This window comes from Cololabis saira, chromosome 8, assembly GCF_033807715.1.
Source record: "Cololabis saira isolate AMF1-May2022 chromosome 8, fColSai1.1, whole genome shotgun sequence".
Classification (NCBI taxonomy): Eukaryota; Metazoa; Chordata; class Actinopteri; order Beloniformes; family Belonidae; genus Cololabis; species Cololabis saira.
Window position 1 is genome coordinate 31,903,117 of NC_084594.1, and position 21,272 is coordinate 31,924,388.

The following is a 21,272-nucleotide window of genomic DNA, read 5'->3' on the forward strand; positions in this document are numbered from 1 at the left end:
ACTTCACATTGGCACACTGACTAAGAGTCATTTATTTGATTAGATTTTTAATTAAATATCTCTCTGAGGAACAGGAGAAGAGAGAAAAAAAAATATTACTTTATCATTAATTTTCTCATTCTAATTTATTTGGAGACAGGCCATTTCTCTAATTGTGTCTTTCCTCAAATATGTGTATCTTTTCATGCCCATCTGTCTGCAGAAGTACACTGTACTCGTCTTTTCTCCTTACATCCATCTAGTCTCTCAAAATATTTCACTGCACACGCATCCAACAGCCTTCTGAATCTTTCCTTCTCTTCTCCCCCATATGTTTCACCCCCATCTATTTCCCCCTAGCCGAAGGCTCCCTGTAGACATTTTGCCTTCTCTGTCTGTCAATCACCACTTCCCCTCCTCCCTGGAGCTCTATCCTCCTTTCTCTCACTGCCTTTTCCTCTTTCACCTTTCATATCTTTCTCCTCCATTGCTCATCCTTCTCTTTCTACCTTCCAGACCAGCCCCTCTATACTTCACACCAGCTCCACTCTTCATTCTTCTTCTCCTCACTACCTTTCTCAGTGTTGGTGCTGAGAGGGAGGAGAGAGTGGCCTGTCTCACGGCATCTCTAGTGGGAGCACATGTGTGCTCAGGGGTGTAATTCTCTCTGACAGGGACAGGGTTGAAAGATAGAGACAAGGTAAAGTCGCATATGCCTCAAAAGCTAAAGTCACACTCCCCAGCCTTAATCCCCACAGCATCAGCTATTACAATACACACACATGGTGTATGTATATATGTATATATGTATATATATATATATATATATATATATATATATATATATATATGTAGAGAGAGAGACAGATATCTTTAGGAATATATTTCAAAAGGAGATTATTATTACTACTACGAGTGGATCAAGAAAAGATGGGAATTATTAAATGAACAAATAAAATAAATACTTTGAGGATCAATAAGAATCCATTTATGGTGGATTGCCTCTTGTAAAGGACATCCACACAAACTTAAGTTCGATTAAACAAAGGCTTGAGCGCACGCACAGGGGCATAAAACTTGACCTACCCAGTAAAGGAACCATTGGTGCATGTGACATGTTTTTGTGCGAATCCCAAGCCAGTTTTGATCCCTTTCCCACCCTCTTATTTCTCCCACGTTTTGTACCTTCTGAGTAAGAGCTTTGGGTGGTTCTTGCTCTCCAGGTTTTTGTCAATGAGGTCAGACAGGAGCTGTTTGAGGACACCTGTGGCATACTCCATCTCCCCCTGCAGTGCTGTCATAATAAGAGACGCAACGTTGCCACGGTCCCGCATGGAGAAGGACCGCTGAGCTTCCAGTGTACGGATGAAGGTCAGCAGAAAGTGCTTTTTGGTGAGTAGCTGGCCGAACAACGTCAGGGCCTTTTCCACGTTAGCAGGTACCTGGAGGACAGAGGTTGGGGGTAATGAAAAGGAAGGAGAATGAGGACACGATGAGAGTTTAACAAATTAAGGAAAAGCAGAAATGTGTTGGACACAGAAGAAAAAGAAAGGGAAAAAGAGAAGAAAAGAGGTGGTGTAAATGAAGCAGATCATTGGTTGGAAGCAGTAAAGATGTGAAAAGGAGGGATAGAAAGCAAAGGAAAAAGTAAGGGAGGAGATGGGTAGAAAGCAATGTAAAAGAAAAATGAAAGATTGGGAAAACAAAACAGAGAAAGGCGTAAAAAGGTTGAGAGCAGTATAGGAATCAATGTGTGGAGAAGATAATCGATTGTGAGTTATTGTTATGAAATGGAGTAATGAGCATGTGTGAAAGACAAAGGTTACAATGAAAAAAAAAAAAACACGTTTATCAGCACATATTTCTGCACTATTATCACCTACATACAGGATTAATCGGCCTGTTCAGGTTCAAATGGTAAAGAATGTTTAGCAAAACCACTGTAACCAGCAGCAACTCCGAGAGTTCTCTTTTTCTGTGTCTTGTTGAAAAAGGTGCATTGTTCGGGAGAGGAAAAGTGTAAACACACACACGTGCCAGGAAATACGAGGCACGCAGAGGGAGAGGTCCTGTGCACACTGGTCGTGCACACATCTTTACACAGCTGTATCTTAATAATGGAAAGTAGTTTAATACTGTTTTATTGAGGTTTTTAACTGTATATTGGAACTTTGAAACAGGGCATTTCGGCTTTTCACACATTGTTGTGCAGTGTCCTTCTTTAGCATCATATATATAGTACGAGCAGGCCTCCCCTTCTGAGCGATAGAAACACAGGTTTGAAGTGAGAATGTGAGCTTCATGCTGTAATAAGAAATTGATCTGCCTCCTGGCGCACTACTGTGGCCTGTGATTGCCTGGGCCATACAAATGAAAATCCAATGTTGCGCTACACTATCCCTTTGGAATACAGTTGATAACACAAGCAGATAAAAAATGTTTCAAAGGCCTTTTCCTGCAGCAACCATCTTACATCCATGTCAGCGAAGAACAATGTGAATTTTCCATGTGTTTCATATGTGACATTAATGTGCACTTCATAGAGAAATGATGGGGCTACATGGGGCACTACAGTATGAACAAAGCTTTGGATAATTTGAGTAAAAGAGTGTTCTCATTAAAAAGGTAACAGTGTAAACATTGTATTTTCAGGAATTTCATAGACTCGGTACCGGAGAGAAAACCTAAAATAAATATAACCACAGCTTCACATTAAACATATTCAACATACAGTATTCATTAATTTATTCACTGTTGGTGTTTGCGGGTGTGCATGCATACAGAGCGCTCTGTACTGACCCGTACCTCCATCTCCTTGAGTACAGGATGGTCCTCGATCCCAGGAAAGAGCACACGCATGGCATAAGTGCGGTAATCCAGGAAGGGGATTCCTGCTCCATCCAGATCTTGCGTGAGCTCATGGATGTCTGTTTGCAATTCTGCAAAGGCTGTGCAAAAGACAGGGAAACGGTTAGAAATATATGAAGTCAGAGTCTCAAAGGACATAATTACCCCTCAGAAACTTCACAACGTCATTGGAATAGTTAGTGATCTACAACATTGTTTATTTCAAGGACAAGTTTTACAAAAAGTTTGTGTGGGACATTTTCCATTTTGTCATAATGTGCAAAACAAACAGTTGCACACACACAGAGTGATGATGAGAAAAGCTTCTCACATTATCCTTACAAAGCTCCAAAGAACCATCTCTTTCTTCATATTCAGTCAAATATTTTCAGGGAAATTGCGATTTTTGGATCGGTATCTTTAAGTAATGTAAGAAGGAATGCTCCGGTAAACCTGACGAAGAACATTTCAATGCACCTTGAGGAGCGGCGTTGGAAAGGATGATGTTCTTCAGCACAAAGACAGAAGAACCAACAAGGAGTAGGACAGAGCAAAGTGGCAGGGGGGAGCTCAGGACACAATTGTACACAAGACCATGAGCTTGTGAGTACATACATTACTAGTGACGAACGCACATGCTTGCACTTCCACAGCCACACACACCCCCTTCTTCTGCGTTGCTCTAAAGCAAAGGACACAACCTTGCGCCCAGATGATTTATGTCAGTTAATGTGCCAGTGTTTGTACACATTTTCTGCTCCGACAGGATGTGTGTTCTGACCTGATTCGGTAAAGTCCAATGAACAAGTCACATTTAAACTCAAAAATGGGATCAAATCAGTAATCGCAAACATATCTCATATAATAGCACATTAAACTAATACTTTTGTCAAACTGCCTTGAACGTTTAGAAATAGAGAACTCCTTTAATGAGAAACTGTATGACTTTGTGGTTCTGTAAACCCAACTGCGCGGACGTGTATGTACTGTGTGGTGTCATCCAAAATACATCAACATGGAGATACACAATTGAGGAAAAATAAACAGAAGCCCAGACTAACAGATGGTTTGTGTCACCATGTCCTCCTCTCCTCATCTCTCTTCACCTTTCTCCTCTCCTCCATATTAGAAGTCACCTCTCTGCCGCTTATGGCCACCTCATCTCTGTTAAACCTCCAACTGGTTCATCTGTGCCTATAGTTCCTTATTGCTCTCCATCTCCATCTCTGTCTGTTTTCCACCTCCTCATCTTTGCATTTATTTGGCAGTAATGCATCTTTAAAGTCTGCGTCTGCCTCCCTGAGACATTTATGATTGCATCTAGAATGTTAAACTGACAAATTTCCCCTATTTTCATCTAATGCTGTCCTCCTTTTGTCCACCCACCTTGTTCTATGAAACCAAATACAGGACTGTCTCAGAAAATTAGAATATTGTGATAAAGTTCTTTATTTTCTGTAATGCAATTAAAAAAACAAAAATGTCATACATTCTGGATTCATTACAAATCAACTGAAATATTGCAAGCCTTTTATTATTTTAATATGGATGATTATGGCTTACAGCTTAAGAAAACTCAAATATCCTATCTCAAAATATTAGAATATCATGAAAAAGTATACTAGTAGGGTATTCAACTAATCACTTCGAATCGTCTAATTAACTTGAAACACCTGCAAGGGTTAGGATATTTGAGTTTTCTTAAACTGTAAGCCATAATCAGCAATATTAAAATAATAAAAGGCTTGCAATATTTCAGTTGATTTGTAATGAATCCAGGATGTATGACATTTTTACAGAAAATAAAGAACTTTATCACAATATTCTACACAAAGCATTATTTTCCTCAATCTCAAACTAATCTTCTCTCACCATTTTAAACTTGAAAACAAAACTTCAATCTACTCTACTTTTTTGTTTGCAATCCTATCCATTGTTGCCCAAGTTATTTTTATATCTTTCGCTCACTTTTACTATATATTCATTGTATCATCTTCCATACAGTGATGACGGAGGGTGGAGTGTCAGGGGGCGGGGGATGTTGCCATACTGCAACACACACATCACGTCACACAGAATGAGTTTGTACATGTGATGAATCAAAGTTGGGGCAGCTGGGGTGAAATGCCTACGAATGAAACAAATGTACTGATGTCTTTATCTGATGTTGTCCGCTCTGGCTTGAACTATTTAAGGGTTAGTTTGCATTATAAGCATAGACTACCAGAGCTGAATAACTTACTCATGTTATTTCCCTTCAATAATTTATCTAGATGTGTCCACCCAGATAAAGACATTTTCGGTTATCTTCCATTTCAAGATTTGGTACCATCACCAGTGATAATGCCCAATAAATACATTTTCCTACGTAATGCTACAGCACAATCAGAACTAGTTGTAGCTGCATATTTATGGCATAACTCTATTTACCCTTTCCAAACTTCAAACTTTTCCAAACATATTGCAAATGAAGTGATCTCATTTAAATGCATTGTGATGATCATGTTATCAGTATTCTCCTTCTCCCCATCTGCTTCTTTCCCTCTTCTGCCAGCAATCCAGTAACAGCATCCAGTAAACTCGCTGGATCCATGTCGCCCTCTGCCAAATAAATATATGCTCATAGAGTAGTGTGTAAGCTTCTTGTCCTCTCACTGCTTCAGCTGTTGCAGACCACTCCTTCTTTACCATCACTTTCCCACCTCTGTGCCTCATCTCTAACCTCCATCTCGCCTTCCACCTCTCATTGTGGATGGCACTGAGGCCAGCCAGGCTCCTCTCTAGTGGGGTGGAGAGCCAACATCTGGTAGCTGCTTTAGATCAAAGTGCTCCTCTGGAAACACACCAACACCCATACACACATGCACACACACCGCTGCCACCTAACAGCAGGGGGACAGTTGGCAGTGAGTGGGAGGGTGGATGGAGTGGGGAAGAGAGGTATGGAGGTATGGATAGGACTATTGAGAGTTGTGCTGCTATTGCAGTAAGATACTGCGAGGAAAAGATAAACGGAAAACAGTTATTTGTGGATAAAAATGGGGAAATTGAAGAAAGGAGATAAAAGAATGGAAAAACATGAACACCAGTATCATGAGAGTGACTTTTGTAAGTCTGAGTAGCGAGGACCAGGATGACACCTCCTTTAAACACATTACCTTCTTTGCATTCGAGGGCTACCCTGGACTCCAGGTTGTCCATCTGGAGTTGCAGTCGTTTAAGTGTGCGGTCTGCATCCCTCGACTTTCTCTTATAAGCAATCAGAACCACAATGATGACCAGCAGGAGCAAACCACCGCCTCCTCCAATGCCTATGATGGCAGGAAGAGTAAGCAGGCTGTCGGAGTAGATCTGCAGCGTCCCGGGAGAGTATTCAAAGCCTCCAACACGCACCTTGAAAAAAAAGAAATAAAAAAATAATTGTATGAATGTTATGCTGTTTGTGTACCATTGTATTTTTCACCCCCAGCTGTCAAAACCCCACTATCACCACGCCCTGCCCCCACACCCCACCGCCCCTTCTTTTTCTCTGCTTTGGTACCCTCTTTAACTGGCTTACATCTGAGAAATACAAAAATGTAGATGGGTAAAAATAGACACAGACCTCGTATGCCCACTAGCCATTTTTTGGTTTCTATTGAATACCAATGCTGTTCAAAGCCAGGGAAGGAAGCCAGCCAAACCACACTGATTGAAAGCCTCTGAGACAAAAATGCAATTGCAAGCACAGCCAGAGGTACACAGGATGGGAAATGTGTGTTTGTATCTATATGAATGGCGAACACTCAAGAATAACTGAAGATATTTAGGTCTGAAGGATGAAAAAAAAAGAAGAAAAAAAGAATGAGATGAATGAAAGAAAAGGAAACAAGTGCAGGGATGTGTCAGAGCTAGTATATACAACACAAACAGCGGGCAGAGCAGGTGGTAGAGAACCAATCAGGCTGCAGAAAAATATCAAAGTGGACGCTCCCGCGTGGAAGAAAAAAAAACGAAACAATGCGATGATGAAATATCAGGTTCAAGAGGGAGTATGATGGCATTCATTTTTAACCTGTTGACATCCGTACTAGCATCCTAAAACCTGAAACTCATTATGTTCAGCTTGTTCTGTGAAACATGATGTTAAAAAAAAGGAAGACAGAGACATCACACGATGTAAAGATGTTCAACTGAAAGCTTTCCTTACCGTGACTTTGTGTTCTCCAGTCAAGTTAGGCCATTCACACAGCAGCTGGCTCTCAGACAAGGTGAGGACGCAGGGCGTCTCCCCTATCAACACCGTGTAGTTCAGCTTAGCGTTCCCTGGAGCTGCAGGAATTAGGTTCCGGCCCTGCAAACAGACAAAACAAGCTTATTTAAGTAACATAAAATTGGGTCTAAGGTAGTTGATGATAAAAGCATTGCATTGGGTAAAAAATAGAAGCAAGAACATTCAAATCAATTGTGGTTTTGTCCCAAGGATATGGTAAAAAATACCATTCTCCTGTCTGGAAGATGCCTGTCAACAGTTCATCCACTTTTATCAGTTTGCAGGTTATTTTAAAGTGCAGGTAACCATAGCAACAGCACTTCTGCTACAAGCAGCCATACATGACCTTAATAATAATTTGCCATTTCAATTCAATAAATAAGTACTGTACTAATCCCTACAGGGACATTATTCAAGTTGAATCGTCAGTTGAAGAGTCTAAAAGCAAAAACATTGATCATTATTTTCAGTATTATTTTAAGTGGGCCTACCCTCATTTCCCTTTAATTAAAAACAAACTCTTAGGGCTATTAATTTTGTTAAAGGTTGGCACCAGTTAGAATTTCTATCAAAAACACTTAAATTGTACAGAAATATCCACTCTGGTCATCGACACCCATTGTGCCTTTAGGAGTGGGCCAACTTGAGTCCCAGAAAATACTGATAGCAGTTTTGCTGTTGCTTATTTCAGAGGCGTGGTGCAGCACAGAGAGCTTTTCATTATGGTAGGATATCATATTTAAAGTAACAGGGTAGAGGTAGAGAAGTCTTAATTTCTAAAATGCTACTTTGATTTGATAAAAGAAAAAAAGCTTTTGTTTTCCATGAAATTGCTTGATAATTTACTTCTTCACTGAAAGGCTTTGAAGTTCAAGGCAAGAGGTGAAATGACATAGGACAGTGAGGAGAGGTCGGGCAAATGTGCTCTGGATTCAAATACAAACTGCCTCTATGGCTCAGAGTAAACATGACTATGAAGTCTCTCCTTCGAAGTCTTTGGATAAAGATCTCTGCATGTGGCAAACCGATGCATGAGCCCATTTTATAAACATTTATTTCTTACCACCTGCTTTTGAAAGGGGAGATTTTAAAAGCCCCCCCAAGAAAGAGTCTCCTAACCACAAAAAGATAACTCGTAAGAAATAACATCTTGCAAGGTTGAAGTACATCTTAAGGCAAGCAAGAGAGAAGTGGCTAGGGGAAAAAATCTAATTCCTGGCGGTGTTTTAAAAGCTGAGCTGGATTCTAACGATTGCAAAAAAAAAAAAAAAAAAATCTAAATAACTACAACTCCTTGGAAGATTAGCTTTTAAAATGGTTGGCAATACTCAAAATTAATGGCATAATGCCAAAAGTTACTTCTGTCTTTCTGGTCTGACAGTCGAGTGCCAACACTCTGCTAACCTTTTGTCCTCAAGTCTTAGTGTTTGGAGATATTTATGCCTCAACTTCTAAGCTTCAATGAAAAGCTCTGACACTAAACCACCACTCACTCAATCCTTAGTGTCATTCCAGCTATGAGAGAGAGAAGGAAGCCGACTGATAGCGGTGGTGATGCAAGAAGGGAGAAAGGTACACACATCCAGTCAGGAAAAATAACAAAAAAAGAAGCGAAACGGAGAGGCGTTAAGATGTTGATTTGGAAAATCGTAATGTGAGAGAATAGCAAAGTTAAGATAGAGAACAAATGAAAAAAAAAGGGAAGAATGTAAAACAAAAACAGGTAGAGACAAGGCCAAAGCAGATCAATGCTCAATTTACCTTGAGTATGAGGGGTGAACTGGGCTTGAGTTCCAGCAAGCCTGTGGGGCTCAAAGGTTCAAACAGAGGGTCTGGGTGGTAGGTGAAGGTCTCGTTTACCACCAACACAGAGCGCACGTCATCCATGACAAAACCAATCTCATCAGGACTGATGCCAGCATCTAAGAAGCCTTTGTCAGATCTCGCCACAGAGGGCGCCAGGCACATCATGACAGTGTTGTTGAAAACTGTACAGTTCTGAGGAGACAGAAAGATACGGGAAAAACAAACAATGGGTGAATTAGCAAGGACTGAGAGACAAAACACAATCAAATGCTTGAAAAAGGAATTTTATTTCCCTTTTAAAAACCTTTATACATATTTTTCAGCGTTTGCAATAAAACGTTATAAGGATTAAAAGAAAGACATATGATGCAAGTGATTAAATATCTTTATAATGATATAATGAGGAAAAGGCAGCTTAACGTAATCAGTGCTCTAATCAGTGTTGATATCATCTGAAAACTCCCTCTGGGCTTTGACACTCAGAACAAATTAGGCCGTAATAAATCAGACAGAATCTGGCTTGGCCAGCCAATGGCTGCTAATGATAGACATGGAAGGCGAAAGAGACCCCTGTACAGTTTCACAGCACATTTATAGCTGTGCATTATGTTCCATGCGTCACTCACTGAAACGTCAAGTGTGTATATAATACACAAATTATATACAAGATATACAAATTGTATTTATAGGTTAATTTCTTTTGCGGGACGATGGAAAACGGTGGAATATTTTTACTTTCAACTTGGAGTAGGAGAGGGGAAAAAGGTTAGCGAAGCCCCATGGTGTTGGGTGAAGAGTGTGAGATTGTTGAGAGCTGCTTTATTGCTAGTTGACATTTCAAAGGTTAAACTGCTAAAAGGAAATACAACATCAAAAACAAACAGAAAATGGGCCCTTGGCAGATTGACCGACAGGTCAGGTGTGTGTCTGTAGTCAACCAGTGTGTGTATAATCTGAAGTTTTTCCGTAGAAAGGGAAAGAAAACCATCAGAAAGCAGACACCTGCTGTGTCTCTGTGGGCTTCTGTGCTCTGAAATAAGGCATTGCCTTATGTCCTTTAATAACAAATGTGTGCGAGTGTTTGAGTCCGACCACTCACATTTTCAGACTGTGCAACTCCATACTTGGCTCTCATTTTGGGCTCTTTGATGGTAGCCAGATTGGTTCCAGTAATGGTCAACATGGTTCCTCCACTAAAAAAAGACGAGAAGACATACAGTATAAGACAAACAATCATACAATAGTATTAGGAAAAAAAGTACAGTTTTACGTTAACTTTTAACAAACTCATTTCCTACTGCTTTATTTCTTGCAGGATCCCAGTGAACACACTGTTCAATAGAGATTTCAGTTGAGATAAATGATACATGTTAACAAATCTGTTCTGTCCGTACCAGGACGGCCCTTCAGTGGGTAATTCACCATTAATGCTCAATCCTCCTGTACCCCTTCACCTGCTTACTCGTGGAAGCACTTTTTTCAGTAATAATAGTAATGGAATAACCCTTGCATGTATATTAAAAGCTTGTTCAAACCCATTTGCAGGTCAGAGGGAAGGATGGGTAAAAATGTAACTTTCTGAATCCTTTGGACTCTCATCACCAATTTCAGTGTATTGGATGTGCAACATGGTACTTTTCAACATAAGATACAATAAGCTCCGGTCTCAGTAATCTGACATGTAGCACAACCTTTTACACCTGCAACCTATTCAGGTTTATGTGATGCTGACCAGCAGGGACATCTGGTGGGAGGCCTGTTCCCACACACACCCTTCTTGACAGCCTCTGCTGGCCCTTGAGGATGAATTTTATTTCTTCTGACAGCAGCTAAATAAGTTCGAATACAACTCATTTAAATCCATTGCTTCTGTGAGTCACCACCAGCATAAAGAAATTATACACTTGCCTGACATTTGTTTCAAAGAAGGGGAAAAAATGAACTCCAAAAAGAGATGTTCTGGATCACTCTTTACAAGCTGTAAAATCTTTAGGAAAAAAAAACAAAAAACAAAAACCCTTCCAAAGAAAAATTCAACCCTTTCAGTAGTTATGGTATTTACAGACAAAAATGTGATTCCAATTCAGGACTTCAAGTGCAATTGGTCCTGCACAGTACTGAGTAGCAACCAGGAGAAGAATGATGCCTGAGGCGAGTAACAGCTCAGGGCTTTTCAGAGGCTTAAGGAGGCTGGCTGATAAAGAAGGGAGTCTGGTGAGAAAAATTAACAGACAAAAGGGTTTAGGAGCTTTACATGCAGTTATGCATTTATTGATGGAAGAGTGCTGTGGAACTGTTGGGTATACACAAACACATGCCACTCTGACAGGCCCTCTACTACACAATGAGAAACTTTCACACACAAAAAGCCCACCCACAACACATTTTGAACACTGTTGTAGTACTAGTGTTGTGTCATGACATGCTACAGCGCCATGGTGTTTGCATCAACATTATGAGAATTTCCTCTTAAGCCGTGTGTTTTGAATGATGGAAACTCAATTTCAGCAATAGGATCACAAAAAATGACCATGACAAAATATCTCATTAAACGGAAAGCATGACTGGCCAGGAGAACATTGCACCTAATCTGTTGGGAGCAGTGAGTGAAACACACAACTAAGCCAAGAGATGAGGTCAATTCCCCTCAAGACTGGAACCTGTGCTTTTTATTCTCCTTTCCCCTCTCCAACTTTTCACATTTCCTTCATTACTTGCTGAACGAGATTCTTCCACAGCCATGAGAAGAGAGCGTTTCTCTCTGCAGAGTTTTGAACACGGGTCCTATTTTCACCTCAACCCCTCGCAAAGCTGCAGAGGAGACGTGTTTCACTGCCACTGCCAATGTGTCAAGTGCAAACATTTTACCAAGCACATCTAAAGAATTTTATTATAATTGAAATCCTAGGTATATACTACATGCAAGTCAGAGTTGCTGGAACAACAACTTTTATTTACTAGGGGTTCAAAGAGCACACAGTGGCATTTCCTATCTGGAGAATCCTTAGATGTAAATTATCTACAGACAATGCACAGTTCCTCTGAAGGAAAAAAAATGTGAACAAAGAACAATATTTAATGTGAGATTTGACAACGACGTGCAACTCGCACTTTTTTCGCTCCTTTTTCCACAAATTCTTTTCACAGTTTTGTACACAAGTACCAAATCTTATTTGAAAATTACAAAGAAAGGCAGGAAAATAAGTTCCTGGAAATGCAAACTTTTCTTGGATTAAACGAGTGAGTCAAAAGTCTGTATTTGCTGGCACCATGTCAGAACTGAGGAGCAGAGGAGCTTTGGCACCTCCAAGCTTGACTCCCCCCCCATCCTCGATACAGCTTGTGTTTGCAGAGAAAATCTTCCTGTGGCTATGCAGTCTCATATCAATAAATCAAGTAATATTTACTGATACATCTCTGCTGCAGCTCATCAACCAGCAGTGCACTGCTTCAGGAACCCCCTTTACTGCTGTTCCTGCTCTCAAAGGTTTACTTTAGAAATATAAAGATAAACAGAATAAATGACACACCTTTGAAAAGCAAGATGAGTGTGACAATAAACAAACTTTTTTTTATCCTTTTAAACCCAGACGGGGAGCCAGCAGGCAGTATCACAGATTTATCACCCTTTATATAGAGTTTACATTTTACAAAAGAAATTGTACTGACTGGTGATAAAACCACCACAAATGATTAATAATGCATTGATGCATTAGTATCTGTTCTGCAGATGTACAGCACATCAAGCAGAATTGTTGATCAAACACTGTGCAGATATAAATTATAAATAATAAAATAAGCGTATGATATTGTGATGTACCTGACTGAGTCGCGTATGTGACGGTCATATTATGAAGCACATCCTAAAACTACTGCAATATCTGACATTGCAGCCATTTTCCTACATTTCCTTTAATCTATGCTGTGTTCATCTATTTCATGCAATGCTAGTATGTGGTCCAGAAAAAAACTAACTACACCTATAGAAGAGATTGCTCTGTGCTGCACTAAATCAGATGAGGGAGAAGTTAAAATTAAAATGTTACCATACCTGGCGATACTCCAGTCAGGTTCAATTTTGAGGATGGTGGGATCATCTGTGTAGTTGAACCGGACCTCTGGATTCCTAAGCTCAGCAGAGTTGATGTCCACCATGACTGGCGTGGGGCCCGTGGCCAGACCAGCTGGGGTCACGCATACAATCTCCCTGCTGCTCCGCCTGGAAGAGTAACAGATGAAGTGTGCAGGAGAAAACAGGAGAAAGACTTTAGATGCAAAGACCTGTAATAGTGTCTCTAGTCTCAAGGACCTATACTTGAATTTTGAGTGCCTGTCTCTGTGAAGCAGACAGAAAAATGTGAATGCACAGGAAAAAACAACTTCATCCCTTGAATAACTCATCAATTATTTATCTGACGAGACAAAAAAAAGCACAAACACACAAAAATAATGCTAACAGTGTCCAATCCCAGAGGCATCTTTCTGTCTGTCCAGCAGTGGTTTCATCAGTTCAAATCACAGACTTCTGTAGTTCAAAGGCCTCACATCCTGCCTTTGTCTCTCTGCCCGTCTCTACTTCCCTCCCGTGCGCTTTTTGCTTGGTTGTCTCCATGCGGGCTGTAACTCCCTCTCTGACTGACATTCAGTCAGCAGTGCCACTGCCGCAAACTTTGTGCCGACACCCCAACCCACCCCCTGCATGCCCGGTACCAGCGGGAAAGAGTTGTTTGTTTGTGTGTGTGTTCCGACATAGATATGGCCATAAGTGTTTCCTGCAGATGTATTAGAAAAGCGAAGTGGAGTTAATTTGCATATAAATGCAGGTCAGGTCACAGGCAGAAAATTGACATTGTGTAAGTATGGGTGTTGTGCAACTCAGATGTGTGGTGGCAGGTGAAGCGGTATGACATTTTTGACAATGAGAAAAGTCTCCCCCATTAATTTCAGGGAGAGTCACATAAAGATGGAAAATAGGGAAGATACAAAGTTTAAAACTATTCCTGTCACTTTATGCTGGCACCTTACAGCAAACTATGATGCTGGTGAGTGACTGAACAAAAGAAAAACAAAAAAAAAAAAAAAAAATGCTGATATTGGGCCCTTTATTGAACATGTTACCGCTGTATCCCATGAGGTAATTTCAACAGAGTCCTCGCTCTGAGAGGGGACTGAAGAGGGGATGAAGACAGACGATGAAAAATGAAAAACGATTTAAAAAGATTTTTCACATTCCACTGGTGCTGTGTTTCCATAGCAACCACTTTCTCAACACAGTCAACACAGAGCGCCTGTGGTGCTGCGTACGTTTTTGACAAGGTTGCAGCCAGAGAAAAGAAGAGAAGAAAGGATAAAGAAAGAAAAAAGAGGAGGAAAGAGAAGGGGTTGCACAGGGAGATAAGAGGATGAGTGACTCGGGGTAAATAGGCTTTGATTAAAGTAGAGGCCCCACTGAATACAAAGACGCATTAAAGAGATGGACACAACCAGTTCATTACTTTGGCTATAAAGGTTATTGCTGCTCGGTGAATGAAAGGCCAAGACTATTATATTCACCTTGCTGTGGATGTGCTACAGAGCTTTAAATTGGCCTCTACTTTTTCGTTTGATGTGATATTAAGAATTAAAAAAGAAAAAACCTGATGTGTCCAAGCTCATTAAGCCCGTCACTGGTGGTCCAAGAGAATGAAGCAGTCTAATAAAATAATTTACATAATAAAGCCTTGTATTTAATAAATTAAAATTACTTTCAAATATTGCATGTGCTTATTTTAGTGTACTAACAATTTTATTGGCACATTTCATTCTCTGGCAGAAGACACCATACATCACTGGATTCAGTCCAGAGTTCAATTTTCTCTAAGTTTATTCTCTATAAAGAGATTAGAGGGAAGAGAAAAGTGGGTGGAGGTCGCAAATTCATATCTTGAACATGGGTTCAAAGCAGGCAAGATGTGAGTTATCAGTATCATTCACCACCACATCATTCCTTTCAAATTACAGACTTATCACTGACAAAATGTGGGCCATGCACTTAAGTCATTCACAGCATAACTGAACAATGATATCAGCTTCCCCAGAAAAGACTACACTGTCATTCTCACAATTGCTGTGAATTACAGTACTTACTGTTGCATTTTACAGACCTGCTGCAAATCAGAGGCAGGGACTACAAAGGGTTTTTTTTTAAACAGGAAATAACTGTCATTTTTTTCTCACTATAAAGTAAGATGACAACTTCATGAAGGATGGAGGGACAGCACAATTTACATTGTGATTTTTAATTATCTATAAGGCTGCTTTCAGACCTGTGGCTCGTTTGTTTTGTTCCGATTCAGGGGCTAAATCGATACAGTTGTTTCGTTTTTCATATGTGGAGTTTGTGTTCACAAGGCAACCGTCTGTAGCGGTTCAAAGCTGTTAACAAATGCCATGCACGAACCAACTGTTCTCTCATTGGTCAGAAATGAACGTGGAAGGAGTTTCCTCTTCCGTACCCCGGGAAAAACGACAATGGTTATAAAGCCCCTTTCACAGAGGGGGGAAAAAAAGCGGACCGCCGCCGGCGATCCCATTCATTTATGTAGTACCGGCGCAAGAGCGGACCACTCTGCCGCAGAGCCCGGCGGCGGGCGAGATTGAAATGTTCCAAAAATTTAACATTTTTTAATTTCACCGTGCCGCGCTATGACGGCATCTCGGCTTGTCCAATAGGAGAGAAGGGAAAAGAGAGAGAAGGGAGAAGAGAGAAAGTTGTGTCCAATAGGAGAGAAGAGGGTGGAGGCTGCACCGACTCTTCTCCTTGCGCCGTGGTCGCACATACACATGAATGGAGTTGTGTTGGTTTCTGTGTCGATTATGTTCTCACTCCAAATAAAAAAAATGCACCGCTCCAGGTCTTGAATGGAATCGGGCCGAGACCACCTCTCCTAGGAGATCTTGGCTCGCTTGTTTTGTGCCGCATCCGAGCGCGATTGCTGTGTTCATATATACCAAACAAATCGATCTTTAGGGGGAAACACTCCCTGTTTCGGAACAACTGCTCCAAACGGGACAGGTGTGACAGCACCCTAAGACAAAAACTAGAAAAAAAAGGCAACTCCTGCAGAAATAACTGAAGAATTCTAACATTCAATCCAGTATTTCAGTAGTAATATTAAATGAATGTGTTTCAGCAATTTGCAATAGAAAGGCCAAATGAACATTGTTCTGAGTTTTCATGAACAGTTTCTGCTTCCCCAAAACCCACTTGTAATTCAGTCCATTTCTCACTGAAATCAGCTTCAGTAAGAACCCTTTAGTTTTTTGTGACTAAAAGGTGATAAATCAAACTGTACACGAGCCTACTGTAGAAGCAGCAAGTTTGCAATATTCAAATGATCACTTACATTTAAATAGCACTACAAATCACAAAATGTATTACATTTTCTGAGCAGAAAAAAAATGTCTGAACACTTTCAGAGCTTATCTGAAAAAAAGTGGGAATCAGTCACTGAGCTAAAAGAAGAAGCCATAAAACCCTCGGAGCACGTTGGGGTCACTTACTTCTCAAAGCGGCATGGGTGAAGTCCGATTTTCACAAATACAGCGCTGCCTGCGTTGAGATGACTGCCTTCAATGGTTATTCTTGTTCCTCCAGACAAAGGCCCAGCAGAAGGGTTGACACGGTTAAAGTATGGAGACTAACAAAGGACACAGAGGGAGGACAAAAAGGGCAAGAACAATTTAGTGTATGTATCATGCCAGTTCAAACCCATTATGGAATTATCCAAGAAACCCTATCCATATCTGTATCATAAAATATCAACACTCACCACAAATGTGAAGGCCTTGGTTGAGACTGCTTTGTAGTCAGGATGACTGCAGTCTCTCACACACACCTCCACCTGAGCCTCCTGCACTCTGTAACCTGTTGCATCATTTAATTTGCATACAATCCTGAAAAAGGGAAAACATTGCTTTAGGCTAAGATCGATGAAAATATATATGAATATTTAAATTACCATCTTAAAGTCAAAAGGTGGGACTTAAGCATCTAAATGAGTTTATATCACATTAAAAAACTGCCAAATTATTTACTCAATGATAAATATGCTCAACGGTGGCAAGTTGATCACTTGCATTTTGAAGTATGTTGGAACTTTAAATTGCTTCAATACAACAGAGAGCAGGTTCAGTTTTTCATACATGAGAACCACAGAAGCAGTCGTGTTGCAGAAACCAGTCTTACCACAACACCAGCTCCACAGCACAGACAGGCAGGTGCTTGTTACAGGCTAAGTGCAAGTCCATTTGAATCAGCGATCTTGTAAGGATTAATTAATCCAATTGGTACTTAACTCTTGATAAAAATTATTATTTTGGATTAAAAACCCAAATTGTTTTTGTTAGATGGTCAGAACACGTAAAGGTAAAGCCAGCAGTTTAGAACAATCTTCTTTTTTTAAGCAGAGAAAATCTACAGAGCCATGAAATAGAAGCGTTATCTGTAGGTTCTCATGTCTATGTCAGCGTTAGTGCTTAATGTTGAACCTTAAGCATTGCACTAGGCCTTGGGCGCTGGCTAGCCAAATGAAAATCCACTGGAGAAATTATTGAGTGAGGGGAGGAGTGGTGGTGTAGCCCGCAGGGAGGACATGGACACACACACTAACTTCATGTTTCACCCACTGGAGACACACTTGACTGTTAATTAGCTGGAGAAAACGAATGAGACAGAGAGAAAGGGTGAGAGTACAGAGGAAGGTAGAAAAGGAAGGAGAGAGAAAGTGAGAAAGATTGTTAAAGTGAGAGAGAGGCTGATTAATTGAGTGTGTTCATATCCTACACATCTCCTCAGCTTCCCCCACCCTGAGATAAGTTATTAACTCTCCTGCGTTCTCCTCCCTGCAGGTGGCCATGGCAACTGCAGTACTGTTGCGACAATGAATTTCACATTCCAGTGCCATGTGTTTCAACCGTTTTGATTTTCCCTTTCATTTATTCCCAGGTCTCCCGCTATGACAGCGGCCGTGATTAAAATGCTGGACAGCTCTCAGTTACAAATGCACCTTCACTTGCATCATAACTGCACAGATGACAGGTGGCTACAATGAGGTGTTATTATGTGGTTAGAAAGCCAGAAAGTACATTGGCAAAGTTGACAACATAATAAATTATACTTCACTCATTCAAATAGTTGAAGTGGAATGTTAAGTAGTAAAAAATTAAACATGTCAAATCGTGTAACAGTAACTACTAATTCAGCAATAAATAGAAGCATATTAGACTTACAACAGGCAATGACTTACTTTTCTGAAGGTGAGGTCAAATACAGCTTGTAAATATGTAACAACTGAGCTGAGTGATAAACATTCATAATTCCTGGTATCCTAACTATTACCCAAATACTGGCTAAACGAAACTAGAGGAGTGACACTTTCTGTGTCACGACACATCTAATCTGTGATCTTGGACAATTGTTCTCAGATGTTTTCCTGATTCCTGATAGTGATTTCTCCTGCAGCATCATGTCTGTTTTTAAATCACTGACACCTAAGGGCCGGTACATCATTATAAAACAAAATTCACTGCAAAAGATAACAGAACACAATAAACGTCCATAGATCCAGAATCAATCCAGCAGGCTTTTTCAGGCTACAATCACTTTTGGAGAATAAGTGATTTTTTTTAAATCTTTGCATTTTAGTTTTATGTACATCTTATTCTGAGTACTAGGAATTTGTGTGTGTGCATGTGTTACTCACACATCATTCTCGAAGGACAGACTCAAACAAACTCTAACTCTGTATGGCAGACCCTTAAAGTCTGGGTCTTTTAGCTAATGTCAGTGTTTCTGTGCTCAAACATGCCACAATTCCTTGTCTCTGCTCTGGCAGTAAGAGGATGTGTGTTTAGCCACGCCATAGATACAAATGTAAAAACCAGGGCATCAGTGCACCATATGCATGACATATAATGATGCCACCTAACCAGAAGAAACTCTTTGCTCAGAATAATCCAAGAATTATAAAATATTAGACGGCTATATCTGACCAGAGCGACTCAAAATGAGCCGCCAAGCAACAGTCAGTGCACTTTCTTCTCTGCAGCAGCTGAACTTTGACCTGCTCCCAGTCCTGAAACCTCATTTTACTTCCTGTCATACAGCTCTGATTGGGTCACGGAGATGATGAGTGCAACCAGACCACTAATGGAAGCGTATGGCGATCATCACTTATAATTAGCATGACATCCAAACCTCCAACCACAACCTCCTGTTCCTTCTGGTGCTATAGGTAAAGCTTGGCAGCAGTAGGGCTAAAAGTGCTACCATACTGATGGTCCTCTTAGACAATGTGTGACAAAAAAAAAGAAACAAGGGTCTTGGGCTCTGCTGCATAACTCAGCAAATGGAAAATATGTGTTTGCCGACAGCTACATAGTTTGAAGTGGAATACTGAGCCCATCTGTGACAAGTGTTACCAATTTTAACACAAAGAGTAGGTTACCCACTTCAGTAAAAACACAGATCTTTCTGTGTGGATTCATTTTGTTTAGCAATTTACTTGCAATGAACCGTTTTCCCCTTTCATTTTAAGTCTATTCTCATGGATCATTGGCATGTGATCCATATGTGAATTACTGAAAACTGTAGTGATGTGATCAGCAGAGCTTTTGCTGTTGCCAATGATACATTTCCCAGAATAAAATAGTGTGGATATATCTATCAGTGTTAAATAAAGTTCACTCCAACCACTTTGTTTCCCAGAAAGTACTAAACATAACTTAAACAGAAGAAGTGTTCACATGACAACCTGTCAGCTTTGAAGGAATTTTTTGAAAGTAGTAATCCACCCACTTCAAATTTGAGTAAATCCAGTTAGATCTTAAATATCTGGGTGAAGTGAATTCCAGCAATAGTGATGACATGAAGCATTTCAACACTGACATACATGTTATACTGATCACCAGTGAAACACAGGAATTAATGTAAGAGGCTGTTAGAGTCCCATGGACTGCACTCCTTTGAAGATTGGCAGCGCCAAACACAGCTTGAGGCTGCTTGTGAGGAATTGGTTCTCTTTGAGAGGAGAAACGGCATTTAACCTTTGCAGTCTTTATGAAACAGCGGTCAGAGTGTGGCACTGAACGCTCAGTGTCACATCAATATTGGACAAAAACAAGAAAGGCAGGAGAGAATTTCAAATACAATGAGGCTGAAAGGGGAGGATGAGGAAAAAACAAACAAAACACAGATAACGTACTGCTCAGCGCTGATGTACTGGTCCTCCTGTGGGTTGCATGTCACCTTTCCGATGCGGACACCGTTCTGGATATCTTTGAACTGCAGACCCAGGTTCTCACCAGTGATGGTCAGCATTGTGCCTCCCTGCCTGGGCCCCGTCTCTGGAGACAGCTGGTTAAAAAAACAAATGAAGACATTAATACGTTTGAAAAACACATTAGATGTAGCAACCAAAGCATTACCTGACAGAATACATCTTGTATGTCAGCATAAATTAGGGTCATGCCACTTCTTCAGGCAAAGTGTAAAATGACCTCAGACCCATTAGCTCCATATTCACTCAGTTAAACACTCAAAACCTGCCACCTCAAACACTTAACCTGGACCACCCCCACCATGCCCTCACTTCCACTTCTCTTTTAACCTTGTAGGATTAATCTGTATGATTACTGTGCACATAGACCTCTGCTCCCCCTCTTTTTTGCTCGTTAGGTCTGTTAAAGGTGTGCAGAGGAGCTAATGGCTACCTGAGGCTAACTCTGTTGCTAATCACGGTCTATTCATCCAGCCCCATATGAAGACAATGGTAATCAGTCACGACCACCATAATGAGGGTAAAGTTAATTGGATTAGAACATTACAGGTCACCGGAGTCATTTGTTGTAGCATAGTGAAGGGGGGGTGAGGGGCTGGATCTTTGTGGTTTGGTGTCATGGATTGGGGGTGTGGGTGAGGCTTGCCACAAAGGATGGATATAATAAATGATGGGGGATTACATTTTCCTTCCATGTCGGAGACATTTGCTCATTAATCATCCATACACAGACAAGCACCTAGTCTGAAGCACCCTACTTTTGTTGTTTTATGAAAATGTCGACGATCATATTTCACCATCAGAAGACAGTCTCTTTCCTCTACTTTGCAATCCAAAGTCAGCAACTAATCCCTAATGTATCTGGTCACCTGCTGCTTTATTTAGTCGGTGCTTAATAAAACACTGCCTTAAAAAACAAAATATCCATCCATCCACCGAGAGTGCAAAACAAATATGGCTGGTCATCAAAACTTTGATATGCACCTGGGTCTTGTTGTTATAAGACATTATGAAATTCTTCAAATTTTCAGATTTTATGGCTCTAAATGTTCAGTTTTATTCTCATCATG

General features: G+C 40.5%; 1 protein-coding gene across 6 annotated transcripts in view; it reads right to left on the minus strand.

Moving 5' to 3' along the window:
- The window catches only part of LOC133448855 (plexin-A1-like), a 207,303-nt gene that overhangs the window by 14,547 nt on the left and 171,484 nt on the right, over window positions 1-21,272 (minus strand). For 4 of the 6 annotated variants that reach the window (XM_061727781.1, XM_061727780.1, XM_061727779.1 and 1 more), the window contains exons 13-22: window positions 20,128-20,279; window positions 16,696-16,819; window positions 16,427-16,563; window positions 12,936-13,103; window positions 9,984-10,077; window positions 8,840-9,076; window positions 7,016-7,159; window positions 5,985-6,219; window positions 2,779-2,927; window positions 1,165-1,421 (exon numbers count right to left, since the gene is read on the minus strand). In XM_061727781.1, coding sequence (XP_061583765.1) covers window positions 1,165-1,421; window positions 2,779-2,927; window positions 5,985-6,219; window positions 7,016-7,159; window positions 8,840-9,076; window positions 9,984-10,077; window positions 12,936-13,103; window positions 16,427-16,563; window positions 16,696-16,819; window positions 20,128-20,279 — 1,697 coding nt within the window. The remainder of the gene's footprint in view (window positions 1-1,164; window positions 1,422-2,778; window positions 2,928-5,984; window positions 6,220-7,015; window positions 7,160-8,839; window positions 9,077-9,983; window positions 10,078-12,935; window positions 13,104-16,426; window positions 16,564-16,695; window positions 16,820-20,127; window positions 20,280-21,272) is intronic. The other 2 variants (XM_061727782.1, XM_061727778.1) reach the window with 1 other exon arrangement.